The sequence below is a fragment of the Acomys minous genome (assembly GCF_964271855.1).
Source record: "Acomys minous genome assembly, chromosome: 12".
Classification (NCBI taxonomy): Eukaryota; Metazoa; Chordata; class Mammalia; order Rodentia; family Muridae; genus Acomys; species Acomys minous.
The window spans coordinates 6,661,084-6,682,568 of record NC_140493.1 but is presented as its reverse complement, the minus strand read 5'-3'; the positions used below and the strand labels follow the sequence as shown (position 1 = coordinate 6,682,568).

The 21,485-nt window shown below is 47.5% G+C and overlaps 1 protein-coding gene across 4 annotated transcripts in view; it reads right to left on the bottom strand.

The window, feature by feature from the left end:
- The window catches only part of SLC38A1 (solute carrier family 38 member 1), a 69,380-nt gene extending 48,235 nt beyond the window's left edge, over positions 1-21,145 (bottom strand). The window contains exons 1-3 of one of the 4 annotated variants that reach the window (XM_084747850.1): positions 20,272-20,730; positions 19,980-20,116; positions 3,908-4,117 (exon numbers count right to left, since the gene is read on the bottom strand). In XM_084747850.1, coding sequence (XP_084603976.1) covers positions 3,908-4,023 — 116 coding nt within the window. In that variant the 5' untranslated portion in view covers positions 4,024-4,117; positions 19,980-20,116; positions 20,272-20,730. Of the gene's footprint in view, positions 1-3,907; positions 4,118-18,928; positions 19,110-19,979; positions 20,117-20,271; positions 20,731-21,126 lie in introns of those variants that run through there. The other 3 variants (XM_084747852.1, XM_084747849.1, XM_084747851.1) reach the window with 3 other exon arrangements.
- Between the last annotated feature and the right edge of the window lie 340 nt (positions 21,146-21,485).

Sequence of the window (21,485 nt, the reverse complement as noted above, 5' to 3'; positions counted from 1 at the left end):
GCGTGAAGGAAAAAGTAGATCAACAGAAAACCAGCTCAGAGTTTGGTGGGTAAGTTTAGGATAACCCACAAACATTTCACCACCCTTAGGACAGCAGTAACAGCAGTCGTTAAAACCCAACACATATCACTCCTGCGTTAGGTGGAGAAGGAAGTGCTCGGCAAAGAGAGAGGGCGGCCATCCTATTTATGCAGACACTTCTCAGACTAAGAGGCTCAGAACTGGCCAGGTCAGACACTCCCCCGGCGAAGGGTTCTCCACGGATGCGGCTCATCTATTTTCATAGCAATGAGCGGGGCATGGTACGAGCTTAGAGCAATGAAATAACTGGATTGAAGTTACGTTGTTAATTCCTGAACTGCTGACCTAGAGTCTGAACCTACACAGGTGACTGCACACACAGGCTGCGTTCTTAATGTATCAAATGCACAGCTTGGCTTATCCCTGACAGCCCTGTAACCTGTCTCAGGCGGTTAGGTCAGCCTCTCAGAGAAAAATCACAGAAATTCAATACAGGACTAAACCCAAAGCTATGATGTCTCTCTCCAGCCCTCCTTCATCCTCCTCTCTGTTTCATCAGCAATTTGCCGGGTCTGCCCTGTATCAGCTACTATGGTAAGTACGGTAATCTCTGGATATTACGGTACTTCCCTTTCCCAAGGATCTCAGCCATAGGCAGTATTAAGAGCTGGCTACTCAGTTTGGCTCCCAAACTGTATGGTGTGTCACTCCTCCATCTTACTAGAAAACAAGTCTCAGGACCCACTCCAGACTTCCTGAATTAGAATCTGCATTTTAACCAGCCTTTCAGTGTTTCATACGTATATTGAAATGTCTGACAAAGGTCTAATAGGCTATTTAGAAGGCTGGTCATTTAAGCTTAAACTTCTCATTATCTGGCAAAACTTGGGGCATTAAAAACAAACAAACAAACAAAACAAAGCATTTGAATGCCCAAGTGGCTCTACTCGGTGATTAATTAAACCTCAGAAATGATTCTTACTGTCTCTGGGAGATGTTCAGGCAAAGCTAGAGGATCAAGATCGTCTTTCACATTTTCTCTAGTTCCCTCCAAAGAGGCACTGACAGGAAGAAGGGCAGGTGCTTGGGGAACTTCTCTCAGAGTGACGTGCTTGGCTTCACCTTCCCACAAATGTGAGCTAGCTACGGGAAGAGCGAAGGGCAAGCAGAGCTCAAACCAAGGATGACTGGATGCAACAGTGAAGACATCCAGGTCACTCAGTGGGGCCTTTAATAAAATTAGCATATATATATATTTGTTTGCTTTTATTTGCTTCATGCCGTGTTTAATTGTCAGAGGCAGAAATGAAGGGCTGAGGCTGGGGCATGGCCAAGCTCTTGCCTGGCATACACAAAGCCCTGGTTTCTTGTCTCAGGACAGCCCAAACTGACAAAGCCAGAAAAGAATTATGTCAGTAAAGGAGAAGAAATAAACTGAGGTAAAAGAAAAAGAACTGCAAGGCACTGACTTTGAGAGATTAGGAAAAATTCCACGAAACGTCACCTAGCGCTCTCCTGCACCAGCTATGGGGTGGTCGGCGTCTGCAGGGAGGTGAGTTCACCCTGCCTGAGGCCCACGCCTGGGTGAGGAGGGGTGTTCTTTCCACCTACCCCAAGTGACAACCACCTAAAAGCCCAACAGTTTATAAGTACAGCTTATAAAATTCAGTGCTACAAATGACTCACTTTAAGGCCCTCAAGGTAACATCGCTTTAAGAATGTAGCTTTGTCATAAAATCAAAATGTCCTACTTAGTCACTGTTATGTGGAGGTCAGCAGTGACTACAGAATGCTCCAAGATCACAGCACACGAAGAGCATGGAACTGTGAAAGCAAAGACTTTTAGCCAAGGACCCTGCATTGTATCGAACACAAAAAGACAGAGACAGATTTAGACTGTTCAGAAGATCCCTTGATTTGCGAATTTTTGCTCATTGGAAGGATGCTTGCTTTGAGTGATCCATGGCAGTGTAAGCAAACACTTGGATTCAAGAAATAGATTTGAGCTCTGTGATTCTGAGGCCTAGTTTACAGAGTTCCAGATCAGATAAACCCTGTCTCAAAAAACCAAAATGATGATGATGATGATGATGATGATGATGATAAATGGCAGATAAGAAGAGGAGGAAGAGGAGGAGGAGGAGGAGGAGGAGGAGGAGGAGGAAGAGGAGAAGAAGAAGAAGAAGAAAAAGAAGAAGAAGAAGAAGAAGAAGAAGAAGAAGAAGAAGAAGAAGAAGAAGAAGAAGAAATGGCAGCTATGGGGCCAGAGAGATGCTTGCTGCTCTTCTGGATTACCCAAGTTCAACGCCCAGCTCCCACTTTAAGAGGCTCGCAATTTCAGATTAACCCCAGCTCCAGGAAACCTGATGCCCTCTTCTGGTCTCCACAGGCAACTGCATTCACATGCACATACTCTCACACAGTCACTCTCATATGCATAATCAAAAAGAAAAGAAATGGAAGTTACTATTAATTACCACTCAAAAAAGTGAAAGAAGTAAATCCAATTCCAAAAAAAAAAAAAGAAAGAAAGAAAGAAACGTCACCTACCACTATAAACACACCTGGACAATAAGGAGGAAGCGTCCGTACTGGAGGCTTCCCTTTTACTGAATGGGTCAGTGTGTAAATAACCACAGTCCTGCGTTGGGCTGTCCAGGGCCCGCCGCATCAACACGTGCCATAGACTATCAGAAATGATTTCTGCGAAGATGCCTGCTTGTGACTACGTCCTTATCCTCCCCAGCCCTGTTTCCCTGTGGCCTTAACAAAGTGTAGCATCGATGGCATCCTAATAAACAGCCCCACAGGGCTGATGAGACGGCCCAGGGGTAAAGGCACCTGACACCTGAGTGGAGGCCTGGAATCCACAGGTTGGAAAGAAGGAATCACCTCCTGCAGGTCGTCCCCACCCAGACTCTACATTCTTACCATGACATAATGCGCTCACACTTACGCATGTATGCAATTAAAATTTCTTAAAGGAGGCCGAGCATGGTGGCATATGCCTTTATTCCCAGCACTTGGGAGGCAGAGGCAGGCAGATCACTGTGAGTTCGAGGCCAGCCTGGTCTACAAAGCGAGACCAGGACAGCCAAGGCTACACAGAGAAACCCTGTCTCAAAAAAAAAATTTTTTTTTTCTTAAAAGAGTCCTGCAGGCAACACACTCTTCCAGACCCCTGCAGTGGAAAGGCTTTCTGCTAAGAATCCATAAAAACCAGATAAAAAGTCACTATGTCCCAGGATAGTGGCGAGTCATTTAGAAATCAATAAATTTGGTTTCATCCTGGTAATTTAGCAGTCTCAGACTAAAGAATGGGGAGGACTTGTACCAGGCCAGCCTTCTCCCTCCCTCCTCCCTGCTCCTCAGGACTACCTCCCTCCCAGTCTTTCACAGAGACTTTTCCCACTTGGATCTATCGATTGCTATTAGTATTTAAAATCCGCACTTCAGATGATGTTCAGAACAATGACGCCCTGGTGGTTTTTACTCACTTGTAGAAATACCACGCAAAGGCAATTTGTATGGCTTCTGTTAGAAAGTGTAGCAACGGCCACATCCCATATGAGATGCGGTGAGATTCCACAGTCAGCCTAACTCACAAGCGCAGAGCTTTGAGAAGTTTGGGCTGGTCGGAGTCCAACGTATTTATACATTTTTATTAGACTCGATCGAAAGATTTGAAAAGATGAATAAATCATTTTGCCCTCCCCTCATCTGCCATTCCACACTATGTCCAACAGATGTCACATAAGAAATTCAAATGGCATCTTCAAACGAAGCGTAACTTCAGTAATTGAGTGATTCACCAGAATAGCTGAAAACCAGGACAGTTTTCTAGAATCTTCCCTTCGCTGGGTGGCACTTAGGGAAAAATACTCACCTATTCATCTGGCCGTTCTCGACTTCAGTGAAGTCATTCGAGTCATTGCTGATGTTGTCATCTTCGGTCATGTTCTGCAGCTCCGTTAACTCGAGGCCACTTTTGAAATGCATCATATTCAGGTGCCTAGAGCCAAAAGGTCAACCGAAGCTCCTTCTGCCCTGAGGGTCTTTAGAAGCAGACAGCACCAAGTAGAGATGCCTGAGACCCCTAAAACAAAGCCAAATAATTACTAAATCAATGGAGAACAGCACCGATGACACAGGAGCCATTTTAAAAAACTGCAAACAAATAGTAAAGTCAGCAAAAATGCCACTTTTAGATTTTTTTGCTTCTTAGAATATTTTTAGATGCATTAAGACGCTTATCTCCAAACTTTATGTCTTTTACACATCTTCCTCCATTTTCATCTATAAAGTAAGTCACATCCCATAACCTTTAGCTCACATTTATAGAAGCCTCATGTTAGCGGCAGGCAATAAACTTATGAACGTGTGTTTAAAATGAAAAGCAAAGGGTCAGCAAGGTGGATCAGCAAGTTGAGGCTCCTGTTACCAAGCCTCAGAGTCTGAGTTCAATTCCCATGACCCCGCGCAGCGAAATGAAAAGGTCAACTCCTGCAGCAGCCTGACTTCCACGTGTGTGCTGCGGCATACGTGGCCCCCAACCCAAACCAAACAGAAGGTTAAACTAAATGACAGCAACTCGGTGGTTTTAATGCGCTTGCTCTGAGGGCACAGAGGTATAGACTGCAGGCACAAGCACATTCCCGCTGGATGGGAATCCAAATCTTCAATAAGTGGCATCGCCGGGGATCGACCTACCAGCTGGACAAGTTTTATTTTGGAATTTAGCAAATAGTTTATACATCAACTGCAAGAGATTAAGTCAATCTCTTCAATGAAATCACCCCATGTCAGGGAATTAGGGAATTAAAAAAAAAACCTCATACTCAGAGGATTTCGGTTAATCCACCTGCTAGTCTATTTCCTCATCAGAGATGAGAGATAGCGGAGGTCTTGTTTTCCCTCCCGAGGATGGCTGTGGCATCAGTTCCTGAGGTGCCACCGACAGAATGTACGGGAAGGAATTTGGGGACACAGCATCAAAAATCAAAAGGATAGCCACATATGCAAATGAGACTTGAAACTTGAGGCCAAACCAGGGGTGGTGGCACAGGCCTGTAGACAGGAGGGCTGGAGTGACAGTCCTGGGCTTATGTAACAAGGCTCTGTTTCAGAGAGGGAGGAGGCTCAGAGCTCATATAAACACGGGTGCCTCACTAGGCTGGTCTCAAGGGTCACTTCAGGGCATCTTGGAATGGCACAACATGTCAAAAAGACATACCCCCTAGAATCTGGAGCTTAGATCGGCGGGTCTCAACCTTCCTAATGTTGCAACCCTCTAATACAGTTCCTCGTTCCTCGTGTTGTGGTGACTCCCCCCCCCACAACTGTAAGATTATTTTCATTGCTACTCCACAACTGTAAGTTTGCTATAATTATAATTCGTGATGTAACTATCTGATAGGCGACCCCGGTGGAAAGGTCGTTCGACCCACAGGTTGAGAACCCCAGGCCTAGATAAAGAGCTACAAGCAACTAATGGCTGCTGAGTGAGAGAAAATCAGTCTCCTCCGAGGACAAGAGCCCCCCCTCCCTCCCAAAGGCTATGCAATCCCAGTGGTCGTCAGCCATAAGCACACACATATGAGCAACACTAAATGGGCACAGCAGGCTGTATTTATATTTCCATATATGTGTATAAAAACAAAAACCTAAGAGGTCATAAAATTTGAGGGGTGAGGGACATGAGAGGAGTTGTGGGTGGGGAGAGGGTGGGTGGAAATTTCATAAGTAACAATGTTCAGGTACAGAACTCTCAAGGAAGTCAACAAATGTGAAAAAAAATTTAAATTGAAGTTTAGAGACGTTAACACGAAGAACCAAGTGTTCTAAGGAGCACTTCCCTTGAGAACGGTTGATGTATTATCTGACCCTGAGTAGCCCACGATGACTGCAGCCTTGGTAAGGGAACTCTGGTATGCCTGCCTAGGCGTCATGGCTGCCACACACCAAGAAGCAGTCTGCTCATTCCTATGTGATGGGCCCAAGGACATGCCCAGAACGAAAAGACCTGAGGCATACTCTCCTTGCACATGCAAACCACGCAATCATCCTTTCCTTCCAGGCCTACCATCCAGGAGGAGAGTCTTCTGGTGTCGGGTGATTAAACTTGCACGGTATGTAAGCACGTCCTAATATCTCAGATCCAGGAGCCTCTCCATCCTGCTGCCCTGAGCATCTCTGAGAAGGCAGGAGGCCAAGACGGAGCAGCTGACTACTTTGGGGGAGGGGTGTGTGTGTCTTCAATAGTCACCCCTGTCTTCTCTGTGCATAACTGAGGGCGTTCAAGTGGACGAAACCCACTCGAAGCTCTCAGCCTCCGCGCACGAGAACTGCCTAGAGAGCAGGCTGGGTCACTTCTAGACTGGCGACATTCTAAAACTGCCCGAGAGGCTGCTGCAGGGAGGCTGCAGGCCTGAGAGAGGGCGTTGAAATGTCTTGGTCTGTGCTAAGTTTTTCTCTCTCCAAACTAGAAGGCGGGGATTTTCTAAGGACAGAATGGGGTTAGCAAGGGATTCCAAGTCTACTGTTTGAAGTTGACCTTTCACATCTGTGTGTGCATGTGCACACGGGCGTGTGTGTGCATGTAGGATATACAAATAGCTTGTCACATAAGGAAATAAACTGGACAGTGGTTATAAAAACCCGCCCACTAGATCTACTACAAGTGCATACAAGGTCGTCAAATGGGGCAAGTTTTTGAGGGTATAAAATAAGTATTCATGAAACAACATTCTCTTAAAGACTGAAGAAGAGAGGGCTGGAGAGAGATGGCTCAGTAGTTAAGAGGTCCTGAGTTCAATTCCCAGCAACTACATGGTGGCTTGCAACCATCTGCAAAGTGATCTGGTGCCCTCTTCTGGCCTGCAGGTGTACATGCAGGTAGAGCACTCATACACATTAAATAAATAAACGAGTTAAAAAGAAAACTGGAGAAGAAAACAGAAACACCAGCAAGGTTCACCATGCCTCCCGTCTCACCTGGGCTGTGCTTGGGAAATACTTTCTGCTCGTATTTTCACTTGTGTATTTGAGTACTGAGTGATGACGACGTTTTTAAAATGTTAAAAAAATATATCAACTATCTGGAGACCTGAGACAGTGCTATAGGAAAGTTATTTGGACCATGGATTTTTTTTTTCCTGAGAGTAACACACACTTGATGGAGAGTCTCTAGAATGAACGGAAAAAAGATTCCACTACCTAAAAATAGACCCCTGCGGCTCCCTCCCTCCCTGGGTTTCACTGCCTTTTCTTGTCTCCCTTCCATCTCTACCCCCGCAACTTCCCTTTTGGTGTAACACTGAAGATTTGAAATTGTTTTTAACCTACTCTTTTCATTGAGTACCAGACTGTAAGGGTTCTGAAGGACAGAAGTGGTGTTTTTTTGTTTGTTTGTTTGGTTGGTTGGTTTTTTTGTTTTTCCTCCTAAGCTGTTAGTTCTGGGGACAAGGCTCAGGAGTAAATCATGAGGACCCCGACCCCCCCCCCCATCCTCATGAAAAGGCTGTGCACACTGTATCTGTGATCCCAGAGCTGGGGGTGGGGTGGGGAAAGGTGGATCCCCAGAACTCCCCAGCCAGGCAATCTAGTGGAATCGGTGAGTTCCAGGCTCAGGGAGAGACTCTGTCTCAAACCCTAACGTGGAAAAGGGACTGAGGGAAACACCCGAGGCTGACCTTTGGCCTCCTCCACATGCATATGAGTGAGAACTCCCGAACACATATGAACTCCCGAACACACTCGTACACACCTGTGTGCACACATGCACACAGACCACATGCAAAAGTCAGCTCCTCACTCATGACCCAGGTTTGTGTAAGAAACACAACCTTTAAACTGGAGGAAGACACGTCAAAGGGTTATCTGCTCTCTCAGCAAACAGTGACCAGCAATGTGTGTGAAGCACGGTTAGGTTTTCCAGACTTTTCACACCAGCATCCCTCAGGAAATCTGTTAAGTAGAGGACTCATTCAGGAAAATGAGACTCACACTGGTCAATAAGGAGATTTTCTTCATGTGTGCATTTAGGTCTCTTTTGTTTTGTTTTGCTTTAAGATAGCCTCACATAATCTAGGCTGCCTGAAGATGACCTCGGATTTTGAAATCCTTCCTCTACTTTCCAAGCACAGACATTATACATGGTCATGCTCGGCTTTAAATCTGTTAATATATTTATTTTCACTTAAGATATAATTTTCTAAAAAATATAAAAAAAAATTTTAAGATACAATTTTCTACCCCGAATTCTGTTGCCTACACACAAGTCTACACACAATCACTGCTAATGCCTGGCTAATTGCTGGATGCCCGAGGGATGAGGACCCAAAGTGTCACTGCTGATGTTCAGATGACCGGTGGGGAGACTAACAGGTGGGGATGGGGCCTGAGCTGACACCTCTCAGGAGAAGTAACTCAAGGTTGGTCCACAGAGGCAGGAAGTACAGGCTGGACGTAAGAAACAAGCAAACAAATCCATTTCCCTGAAAGATAAGCAATTGTCAGTATTAAGGTTCTCACACACTCACGTAATTTGGAACTTGGGAGACACTAAGAATGAAGGAGAGTGAATTTGAGGCCAGTCTGGGCTGTCACAGAGAGCTTATCATTCAAAAGAAATGGGAAAAAATCATTAGGGCCTGGGGAGATGACCCAGTCACTAATGAGCTTGCTGCATAAGGACCCAAGTTTAGGTCCCCAGTGCCCAAGTGAAAGCCTGGCAGCACCAGTGACCCCTGCATTGGCCCCAGGAGTTGGGGGAGAGAAAGCAAATGAGTGTATCCCTGGAGGTCACTGGCCAGCCAGTTTAGTGGAAACAGTAAATTTTAGGTTCAGTGAGAGACCCTGTCTCAAAAAAAAAAACCAAGATGGCCCAAGGAGATAAAAGTCTGAGGACCCGAGTTCAATGCCTTGGGCCCACATGGTGGAAGGAGAGAGTCAACTTCCACAAGCTGCCTCTGCATCCATATGCTCGCGGTGGCACGTGTGGTGCACACACACACACACACACACACACACACACACACACACACAAGCAATAGTCAGACTATACAATTAATTAAATAAAAAGCATCCTATGATGATGTTAATGCTAACCTAACTATAATTACTACACCTCAGCCTTTAAACTAGCTACAAGCCACAGCGTTCTCAGAACAGAATACTTCTGATCCATACCACAGTCCTGCACTGCTCTTGAGGCAAGGATTACTACCTTGGTACATTTTAGCACAACACCAAAGTAAAACCCGTAAGATGGCTCCGCATTGCGTTATGTATCGGGAAGGGGGTATCCGAATAAACCTGTCCGGCTTTAAGCCACCCGGAACCTGTTTAAGCAAGCAAAGCCATCCCGTATAGGATGTTTGTATACCATAAAACATTTGGCACGACAGAGGTCAAACTAATAAAGACAAAATCCAGGAAGGTTTCAGAAAGAAGGGAAGGAAAAAGAAAGGAAGAGAGATAAAAGGGAGTAGAGGGATCAGGGCTTGAACTGTGTGCCTTAGACTGGGGCAGGGGTGCTACTTACACTGGGGACAGTACTGTTATGATAATGCTTAGTGCTAATACTAGGTCATGGGTCAGTTGGCTCAGTGTGACAGCTAGTGTGAGCTGCCATGTGGTTGCTGGTAACAGAACCCGGGTCCTCCAGAAGAGTAGCCAGTGCCTTTAACTGCTGAGCTGTCTCTCCAGCTCCTGGTTTTTTTTTTTTTTTAATGCAGAACTAGTATGATTGTAGGTATCCTAGCTCAACACCTCATTCAATTATATACCAGCTAAGTCAGCAGTTGGAGGAAGTGTTAAGCAAAGCAAAGCAGACAGGCCAGTAGCTAACAGATCACCAGAAGTGCTCAGCATTGCTAGTAATCGGGGGGGGGGGGGGGGGAGGGGGTGCAAATCAAAACCACAGGAAGCAACAAACAACCTCACACCCATTTAGAACAGGGCTCCTCAAAGTGCACCCACGAGATAGCACGTGTTGGTGAGGGTGTGGAGAGAGAGCGCCCTTGTACACTGCAGGTGGGAACTTACATTGTGACTCCTAAAGAAATGAAAAATAGAACCAGCATATGACCCAGCAATCCCTCCTCTGGGCGATTACCCAGAAGAAATGAAATCACCCCTTTCTTCAGGATGCCTGCACTCACATGTTCACTGCAGCGTTATTCTAACAGACATGACAGCAAAACACGGGAACTATCACACAGAGTGAGAGAGACAGACGGGGACAGAGACAGACAGACGGATGCACGGATGTCTCTTCCCACCACTAACTGAGCCTATCTACAAACCTGAGAGTCTGGCTCTCCGCACTTATGCTATAATGTCATGTATGTATACATACGTTAACATGGTCTGTATTTCAGAAGGCTTCAGTGCAGACTAAACATGTTAACCATAATGTTATCTTACTTTTAGTTGGGTCATCTTGCCTAAATGTAATAAGCCAAGGTTAACGTATCACATATTGTGCCACATGTCATTGGGTAAATAAAACAAGACCATATATATATATATATATATGGTCTTGTATTATTTATTTATAGATATATATGTTTATACATATATCTATATATATATAGATATATAGATATATATATTTATACATATATATCAGATAGCCAAGCTCCCTAGCCATTATACACAGCATCTGATTGCTATGAACCCAGAAGGGTGGCACACTTTGTAATCTCAGCACAGGGAAGCCAAGGCAGAGGACTGCATCAAGTTCAGCTTGTTCACATAGTGAGTTCTAGGTCAGCCAGGGCTAATTAAGGGACCCTATCTCAAAGCAAAGCAAACCCAAACAAGCACCCCTAAAGACCTGGGGCTGAAGAGATGACTCAGTAGTTAAGAGCATTTTCCACTCTAGCAGAGCCTGAGTTCAGTTCCAGGCACCCACACGGGGACACAACTCCAAGGGATTTGACACATGCTGGATTCCCAGGGTACTACTGCACCCACACAGACACATACCCACACACAGACACACAACACACATAATCAAACAACGAAAGGAAATCTTAAACAAACAAACAATTACAACAACACAAACTCAAAGATCTAGGGCAGAGAAGACGGCTCAGCAGATTAATGAGCTTGCCACAAGCCTAATGACCTGAGTTTGACTCCCAGGACGAGTTTGATGCCCCCTCATGGTCGGAGAGACATAGTCGGAGAGAATTTACTCTTAAAAGTTGACCTCCGACCTGCACGTGCCTACCATGGCACCGCACCTGACACTGCCTGTGCACACACACTCTTAAGTGTAAACCAAAGAGTTACATATGATAGTGTGCATAGTGCTCTGTTAAAAGCTTTAATGTTGTCAACTGAAATCTTTGAAACTTGGGATCATTGGGGGAACGGGAAATAATAAAGATGGTCTTTGATAGCAAAAGAGCGGGAGCTAGCAGGTCTCAAAAGCAGGCTGTTTCCTCTTGTCTAAGATCCCAGGTCAACCAATGCCAATGGCTGTAGCTTCCCTAGGAACCAAGTACCCATCATCCTCTCCGGCATCCTGACTTCTGCAAAGCACTCTCAGAATGCCTTACCTGCCACGCGCCTATCCAAAGCTCCTCTGACCTCTCAACCTCCTGAGATGCTTGCCCTCGTCTTCACTAACCCCTGATGCCAATGCTTGGCTTGCAAAGTCTGGCTCTACCATGAAGGAGCTATGCGCTCCCAGGTTAAGCTCTCTTGCCTCAGCTTCCCTACTTAGGAAGTGGAGGCACACTAACACCCTGTTCACACAGTCATCATCTTCGTTGGGATTTCTGTTGCTGTGGTAAAATACCATGACCAGAAGCAACTCCAGGAGGAAACGGGTTTATTTCAGCACACATGTCCTGATGACAGTCCATCGTGAGGACAGGAGCTCATGACAGGAACCCGGAAGCAGGGACAAAGCTTACAATCCTTCCCACAGAAGGTTGCTTACTGGCTCACTCTCTCCTGCTTCCTCAGTCTGCTTGCTATATAGCCCGGAACTACCCGTCCAGCGGCGGTACCACTAACAGTGGGCTGGGCCCTCCCACATCAATCATTAATGAAGAAAATGCCTGAGCCAGGTGGTGGTGGCCCAGGTCTTTAATTCCAGCACTCAGAAGGCAGCAGCAGACAGATCTCTGGTGAATATGAGGCTAGCCTGGTCTACAGAGCAGGTTCCAGGATAGCCAGAGCTATACAGAGGACCTGTAAGGAGTGAGGGAGAATCCAGATGACTATAGCTATGCAGGCTGACATAAACTGCTGGGCACAGTCATAAATGCGGCGGTTTAGCCAAGCACCGTAGTTACCAACAGTGGCCTTCGCGGTTCTGGCAAGGTAAAGTGACTCTTTCCTCGTCAAGGCAAATGGCTTCCCTCAACCGTCACTGTCTTTGACTTATAACCTCTCATTTTGGCCCTGGTGACCTCCCTTCTTGCCTGGTTTTTAGTAGCTTCCCCTGCCTGCCCTCAGGGCAGGGGTGAGTCTCTGGCTTTGCTCTTTCAGCACCTAACATTCCGAACTCTCCCCTCTGAGTGTCTGGTTTCATCTCACAGGCACCTTTCGGATCTCCTTTCCCGGTCTTCCATTTCAGACTAGAATTCCTTTGCTAGGCTGTAACATGGAGTTTCCCTTCCAAACTCTACTTAACACTGCCCATGTCCTCAACACAAAAGCATGGTTTTGTTTTATCTGTAGAAAGAGAGAGCAGGGAGGAGGGCAGAGCTATCCTTTCTGCTCAGAAACTTCCATAAACTCTCTTTAAGTCTCTGGCCGCCTGCTAGGCCTGTCTACTGGGATGTTTGCCTTCGCAACAGCCACCACAGACTGGAAGCTGAACGCATCCAACCTTCCAACCTAGGTACCACTTTACCACAGCCTACTGAATCAGCCACCAAGTCTTGCCAGTTTCCCTCAGAATGTCCCATCCCTTCCTTCTACACCACTCCTGCAGCCCTCCGCTCTCCCAACTGTTGAAAAGGATTCTTCTGGAAAACATTTGCCTTGCATCTTTCTCTCCCAAGGCTGTTCAGAAGTGATTTCTGGATCTTAAGTTCAAAGCCCAGATCGCTCGTAGCTCTCTTTACTTTTTCTTCCACTGTGCTGGGCTCTGTGCTCCTGCTCTGGGTCTGCTCCCATGCAGCTCCCACTGGTCCTGTCTGTACCCTCCCCCATTTTCCATCCCGCCTGCTCCCACTGGTCCTGTTTGTGCCCTCCCCCACTTTCCATCCCTCCTGCTCCCACTGGTCCTGTTTGTGCCCTCCCCCACTTTCCATCCTGCCTGAGCAAACTGAAACAGGACCTTGCCTTCAGAGCCTGTGTTTGTTTTCTCTAAGATTGTCAAGCCACCCCCCTCCATGAAAACCTTTCCTAATAACCAACCTGGTTATTTATTTGTGATAAATTCATACACACCTGTTATGCAGATTACTTGCTGGCATAGGTCAAGGACTCAGATACTTTAATGTTTTTGTTTGTTTGCTTGGTTCTGAGGTTTTTTTGTTTTTTTTTTTTTAAATTTGCTTTTTATTTTGTGATTTCAGTTTTATGGGGGTGAGGTATCAAGGTAACACCGACTTCATAGGTATCCAGCATAATAGACATTCGTTAATACTCGAGATGATGGGAGTTTTTCTAACGCTAAGTCTGCAGACACACGCACAAGTTCCCCAGAAAAGAGAAATAAAAATGAGAGGAGTAGGGGGAAAGCGGGAGGGAGGGAAGGAGGGAGGGAGGGAGGGAGGGAGGGAGGGAAGGAGGGAGGGAAGGAGGGAGGGAGGGAGGATACAAGGGATGGGATAACAATTGAGATGTAATATGAATAAATTAATAAAATATTTAAAAGGGGAGAGAAATAAAAATGGGAGCGTGAGCAGCACAGATAGCCCTGTTTCACTTTCATGAACTTCCACACAATTTCCTTTAGGTTGAATCTAGTTGAAGAGGGTATAAAAGTACATCTCAAAGTCCAGCATAACTGCTGATATTTTGATCATACCCTGCCTTGGTGTTGGAATATTTCAAATCCTCCGCCTGGCTTCTAAAAGTCCAGAGAAAGAGCCAGGAGCGGTGGCACATGCCTTTAATCCCAGCACTCGGGAGACAGTGGCAGGTGGATCACTGTGAGTTCGAGGCCAGCCTGGTCTACAAAGCGAGTCCAAGACAGCCAAGGCTAACACAGAGAAACCCTGTTTTGAAAAGCCAAAAACAACAACAACAAATATACAAAAAGTCCAGAGAAGGAAGCGTATTAAAGCTTTCCATCTCAACTTAGGGCAGTTTTGCCCATCAGGAGATACTTGGCAAAGACTGGAAACATTTCAGTGATCACTTATGAGGGGTCATTGCAGGCCTCCAGTAGGCCAGCTGGAAGTGGCGCTTAAACCTACATAGCAAAGGGGCATGGGATCTGGCTCAAAAACAGAAGCATGCTGACAGGGTGGCAACAGAGAGGTAAAGGGGGCTCACCCCGAACAAGCTCGACAATCAATGGGGACACGGTGACTAGCCACTGAATTCTAGAACAGTCCGCGTGCCACGTCCTATCATATTCTCTATATCCAGGGCCTGTTCCATTCTATGACTTGTTCTGGTCCCCACAGACTCAACCAAGTTTCTGCTTTCAATATGCGCAGGCTAGGATATCTATGAATTAATATCTGCATTTACATGTTTCAAAATGATGCTAGTTTCTTTGAGAGAGAAACTTGGGAAGTCAAGTCAACATATAACTTTGGATGTAAGAAAACAGATGCTATACTACTGTAAAAAAAAAAAGACGATGATAAAAATCAACATTTAAAGCTTAATTTAATGAGAACAGTGAGCATTAGTATTGGTGTGAATACTAATACAACTACAATACTCATTAACTGAGAATGGATTTCTAGAATTACTACAAATGTAGGAGTCAAAACCAACTCTGAGCACATTAAAGAGAAGCACTATTCTCTGGATGTGTGTGTTCTGTTGCATGAATATTTGTGACCAAAGACCAACCTTGCACTAAGAGCAGTGGGCGGTAACTGTGCTGTGTTTAACCCCTAGTTGAGGTGACAGTCAAGTCCTAACGAAGTGCCCTAGGAAGGACAAAAATGTAGAGGGATTAAAAGCACCGTAAAGTGGCATGTGGAAAGTAGATCATTTAAACAAAGATATCTTTAAAATTTTTTTTTATTTATTTACTATGTATATAGTATTTTGACTACATGTATGCCTGGACACATAAGAGGGCACCAAATCTCATTATAGATGGCTATGTGGTTGCTGGCAATTAAATTCAGGACCTCTGGAAAAGCAGCCAGTGCTCTTAACCTCTAGGATATCTCTCCAGCCCAAATAAAAACATCTTTAAATATGTACCTCAATTCGAGAAGAGAAGAAAGCCCCAAAAGACACTTTGTCATTCAAAAATCACACAATGGTGCTGAAATCCAACCATTCCTTTTTTCTCTCTGGGCCTCTGAAGGTTGAATAAACTGGTGCTCTTTCTCGCCCTCCCCTTTCACGCCCTCTGGTTGGTCTGGCTGTTTATGGGTCAACTGTCACTAAGCAGATGACCTTATGGACACATCTTCTCAACAGGTGACTCAAGACCAGGAGTTGTCATCCTACATGGACATGGGCCCCACCCAGGAAGCTTAAAATCAGAGATAAAGAGTGACCTCATGCACCACTGGTCTAGGATGGGATCCAACTATATATAGTTTAAATACTCTCCAGAGTATTGTAATGGAGAGCCAGCCTTAAGATCTACAGACTGAGATTAGAGGCTAAGGCCAACCGCAGCTAGTGTCCAGGCAGGCTGGACCAATGAGTCAACACAGCACAGGCTCACAGAACAGGGGTCTCATTCAGGTCCCTCAATCAGTAGAAGGAATAAACCTGATCTTTAGGATTTTGTTTTGTTTGAGGTTGAGTCTTATACCATGTAGCCTTGAGAGGCCTAGGACTCAACTATGTAGGCCAGGCTGGCCTCAGACTCACAGAGATCCTCCTGCTTCTGTCTCAGGAGTTCTGGAACTAACGGCATGCGCTACCACACCCACCAACATTTTCTAGAAGGAATTCTTGAAGTGACATCCTAATTTTTTATCCAGCAATGAAGTCCAAATAATTTTAAAAGAAAAGTGTAACTCACACAAAATACGCTCACAAGCCTACTCAAGCCCTAGTCAACATCAATGCTGACAACGTACGGCCCACTTTCCACAGCTCTGCCCTCTCCCACGGGCCCCTCTTCCTTCCTCAGGCCACAGCCGACTCCTTTCTTTCTCCTTTCTAGTCTCCAGACACCTATTGCAGTCCCTGAGGTAGGTGGAAATTGAGGTCCTCACATTCCATCTTCATGTGATCCTGGCTGCCTCACGGGAAGGAAGGACCTCCCGGCCTGGGAGAACACAGGCCACATGTTGAAACCCGAGTCCGCGGCCCCATGATGTCAGTAACTGGATGGTTTAGTAAGATCGAAGGGAAAAGTCAGTCAAGCTCATAGCTTCGCATGGCTAAGATTTCATCAGGCCCTGCCTTAAGTCTAAACCACTACGTAACCACTTGTCACAGTTTTGTTTGCGTGAGGTTTTGTTTCCTTTTCATTCTCCTGTCTGATCTATCTGAATCTTTTTTGGGGGGAGATAGGGGTCTGGACATTGGTAGGTCTCCAAGGGCACAGGTTGGGGTTGCTAGGGAGCCAGGCTGAGAATCACTACAAAGACCTTCTCTAAGCCTGCGATTGGCTTTGAAGGTCAAACTGTGACATCTGAGTAGCCCAGCCTCATTCAAAGAACCTCCCAGCTGGTGCTCGCTACATTTTCCCAACTCTGGATGGAGACAGCGAAGCCTCAACCTGTTGACTGAGTTGCCCACAGGTTACTGCAAACTTACAGGAAGTTACAGGAAGTGCGTCTCTCACTTAGCCACCACCCCCCCCACACACACACACACACCCGACGCTACGCTGCTGGCTCCTCCATCACTGAACTCCTCTTCCATTAAAGACTCGCCTGAAACCCATTAGAGCTGAAAAACCAACAACCAAGCCATCAAATCGTTCAAGTGCGAACATGTGAGTAACCTCACGTCCACCATCTTAATTAAAGCTCTAGGACAACCCGGCAACCATCACCCGTATCGTTGGCATTTAATACATGGAGGGGGAAATCCTGAAGCCCAGAGAAATTCAACACTTCGCCTGGTGTGGCCTGCCATCTACGTACCCGCCTGGAGTGAGTGTGACACCAAGAGTGAAATATCTTATGAAAACGCCACCACAGGTAGTCAGTCACTAAGCGTTTCTGAGGTCAGAAAAATGGCACCCGAGCTAGGCTGTCACCAACACACAGGATTTCAGTAGGCATTCTAGTCTGGAAGCCATATAATCATTGGGGCAGAAAAGTAGCCACGGCGGTGGGGGGGGGGGGGTCAGAGGGGATCTGCAGTGTTCCCTGGGAGAAAGAGAACGACACGTGGGAGAGACGGGAAGAGGTGAGGAGTCAGACTGAGGGTTCTGGGTACCTGGCAAAGGAACTCAGACTATTTGTAGGCAAGCGGGAACTCACTGGAGATGGAGGCCCTTACAAACGGGAGGTGTTTTAGAAGCAGAAATAAAACGTATGACTTATGCGAGCGCCCAGACTGAGCTAAGGGCAGCGGCGTTTAGTATGGAAGGGAACCCCTTAGGCACTGGTTACACTGCCTTTAACTGGACTCCTTCGCTCCTGAGCGAGGGGCGGTTTCAAGGGCGGGATGGATCACTGCTCAAAAGCGGAAACTGTGGTAAGAGGAAGAGCGAAGGCCACGGGCTCCAGTGTTTCAAAGGAAAGAGAGCAAATGATGGGATATGGAAAAGAAGAGATGGCCAGCAGTATGGGGAAGGGCTGGGTGAACGGCAAGAGTTTATTAAGCAATTCACGTGTCCTAGGCATTAGAGGAGGAAAGCACGGTGGCAGACGCCAGGCTCCCTAAGGCCACGGCTCGGCTCACCGTAGTCCACAGAGCGCAAAAGTTTAAAGACCCAAAAGTATCTTTAAGTCATCTTATCTATCTGCTGATTTAAAGACCCAAAAGCATCTTTAAGTCATCTTACCTATCTGCTGAATTACTGTCAACCCCGGGGCGCAGTGAGCGCTGTTGTTTTTGTTTTTGTTCTTTTTTGTTTGGTTGGTTTTTCTTCTCTTTTCTTTTCTTTTCTGAAAGTCTTCCCCTAATTATTCCAACAGCTGATTCTTCTCCTCATTAAGAAAGAAAGACACATGCCACTCCTCACACAGCCCCTCCTAATGGGTCTCCCTATCTCAAGCATCCTGGGGTCTCACATGACTGCCTCATTTCTGCACGGCCTGAACACCTGGCATTTCTGTACGCGTTCAGCCATAATCTGTTTTCTGGTGAGAATGGACATGGCGCCGGAGCTCGAGCTGATGAGGTACTGCCTGCTACCCAGCATCCCCTAATTATTCAACACCTGGTTAAAAAAAATAAAATGGTTTTTTAATTTTCTTTTTGTTAAAGCCCTGTTAAGAGTAAAACCTCAAAGTAGGCAGCTTTTCCATTACTTTCAGCCACAAGCACTGAGAACTAAATAACTGAACAGCAAAATCAATGAAGTCGTTTTAAGGTAGAGGTTTAGGAGGCCAGACCAGATCGGAGAGGCAGGATTTGGCAGTTTCCTGTAGGGTGAGTTATTTGACAATGAGGCCAGCCAGCTCAGGTTTTATTTCCGTTGCCCTTCTGACGTCAGAAAAAGCACGAGTTGCAGCACTGTTTCTTCTATCAAGGTGACAAATTACAGCCTTGCTGGCTCTGCGTTGTGCAAACCATATATTTATCCCCCCCTCTATTTTATTCTTTTTAAGTTTAAAAGAAAAAAAAGCATGCGGAATTGTCAAATCTTGTAAATGCATACCGTTTCCTAGCAGAGGGTCCTTTCCTCTAGTCCACGTTCCGTCTGAGAACAGTACGCGATCCCCCAAGCCGGTGTGTTTTCCACCGCTGGAACAGGCTAGTGAAAGCCCGAGTCCACGCCGCGGAGCAAGACACAAAAGGCTGGAGTAAGCACCACCTTCCTCGGCCCGAGACAGCTTGTGCGACGCGCTTACCGCGAAATTCCTTTTGCCGCCATATGCACTCGTGTCTAGTGCGAGCACACTTGGGCCGAAACCGAGTGGCGGGCGATGCACAGGGAACCGCGCGCCCTTCCGGAGGGTGTGGAGAGAAGCCCTTCCCCCGGAGCCAGGCTGTATGGGGTGGGGGTGGGGGCGGGCCGCACTAGATCTAGGGCCCGCGTTTTCCTCCTCGCGTGGAGCCGGCCAGTTTAAAAAGCCTTTTGCCGCAATGTTTGGGGCCAGGTGCGGGGGAGGGGAGACCTGGGCGCAAGGCTCCAGGTCCTGCGCAAGCAGTGGCCTTTTGTTCTCCCGCCCTACCGGACCCGGCGCTCTCAAAGGAAGTAGCCTATCACCGGCTCTTCATTCTGGAGAGAGCCTCCTAGACGGGAGGGGAAAGTGAGTCACTGCCTACATCCTCCTACTAATTCCAGCCTCCGCCAGTGGAGGTGCAGGCAACGTGCACCTGTTTACGGCGTTGGGCAGCAGGGCTCCTAGGCACCGCAGCCCTACCAGTCCCAAGATTCAGACTGACTCACTCCTCGGTGTACATCTCTCCCTCACAAGGCATGTTTGGTCCCTAAACCTCGAAAATGGAACCAGATCTAGCGCCACACTCCATCACCATTAAAAAAAAAAAACAGGTCTAAAAAGTAAGGCACGATAACACAACGGTGAAATCTGGGGTTCCTGCGTTCAGAGAAGGGCACTGGGCTCTGCCGTCTAGAAAGGCACTGCCGCACTCTGCCCGGGTCCACGAGACATGGAGGCTGTCTAAGTTACCGCCTTCTCTTCTTGTTCAAACTCCTCTTCCCTCCAAGCCGCCGCTCCCTCTAGCCTCCGAACGCACCTTACCTCGAGAAATAAAGGAAAAAGCGCCGCCAAAGCGTCTGCCCTTCCAGCCTGTCCCGGGCAGTTAGATGTCCTTTGTGTCAAGGTCTGGCTAGGGAAAGGTGGCCCCTCGTCAGCAAGGCTGGGCGGGGAGGATCCGCCTGGGGGGTTTCGGAGGAAGGTGAAGGGCCAGGTTACCGGCGACCTTCAGGCTGAGTGGCGTGGCCGCGGCTCTCCTCCTCCTCCTCCTCCTCCCAGGGCTGGTTGCATCAGAGTTTCCCCCCACCCGCACTCTGCCCGCCAGCCTCACACTTACATCCACACGCCCGGCGCGGAGGGGCTCCAGCCTGACTCATTGGCTACCGCGGGGCGCGTCGCCCTTTGCTTCTGCAGTTTGGGGACGAGAGCGCGGCCTTTTCAGACCATCATCCCCCCCTGCTCGCGCGCCTGCCGAGCTGAGCTGCTTACGGCGGAGCGGTGCGAGTCACATGTCGCTGGTCGCCGCGCCTTCTTGCCTCTCTCCCCGGCTGCCTAACGGCTCGGCGACCGCGGCCCAAGGAGATGGAGCATCCAGGAACTGCAGGGAGAGCTGATGCGCGAGCAGCGTGCAGATGCTGCCCGAGCGTACGGAGGCTGCGCGCCGCCCAGCACCTGCCAGAGCCCTCCTGGCTCCCGGGGGGCTCAGCTGGGGCCACAGCTGCCGCACGCGCACCCTCGGGGTTGGAGGTGGAGCGCCTCACTCGCCCAGGAGATGGCAGGGGGCTATCTCTTGGGGTACGCCAGGGCGGTGGCGAATGGAGTTGCATTGTGGGTAGCTTCCGCGACCCCGAGGCCGTGGCGGGCTACCGGGAGCGGGGACACCTTTGGAAACCCAGTGTCCCGAGCCTCAGGCGCCTCCCCTCACCCACCGCGACACCTGCAGTCCTCCCTGAGCAACGCTGGGGACCCCTAGGACGCTGAATGTGACAATAACCCAGGGGGTCTGCACCAATGGCCCTGCTGCCCAGGCCACGTGACTCTACCCTTGATGGGCCCGGGAAGGGGAACTGGGTGGAAGCGGCATCCGCCTCGGGATCCTCCTCCTGCCTCACTCTTTGTCCTAGTGCAGCCCCTTAACTGACTAGGCACTGGCACAGTCGCTTCTCCTTAAAATGGCGACAGGAAATCCCACCTGCGCGTCAGCCAATGAGACCACCACCACCACCACCATCACCACCGAGTCTGCAGGGAGGAATCCTGAGGCCCTCTCACGTGAATGGCTTCTGTTGTCAGAGATTCACCAGTCTGACGATTAATAAATTTTAAGCAAGAAGAGGCTTTTACTCAGATACTGGCGCCTGGTCAGGATTCGCAAATGCAGTACCCAGCCACCTCAGCTAGGGGTTTATAAGGCAAAGAATAGAAAGTCACAATTTGCTGTCCTGCAAGCATGTTTACAGAAGCAAAACTGTAAGGGCAAAATTAATGCTATACTCTATATGTAATATATATATATGTATATATATATATATATATATATATATATATATA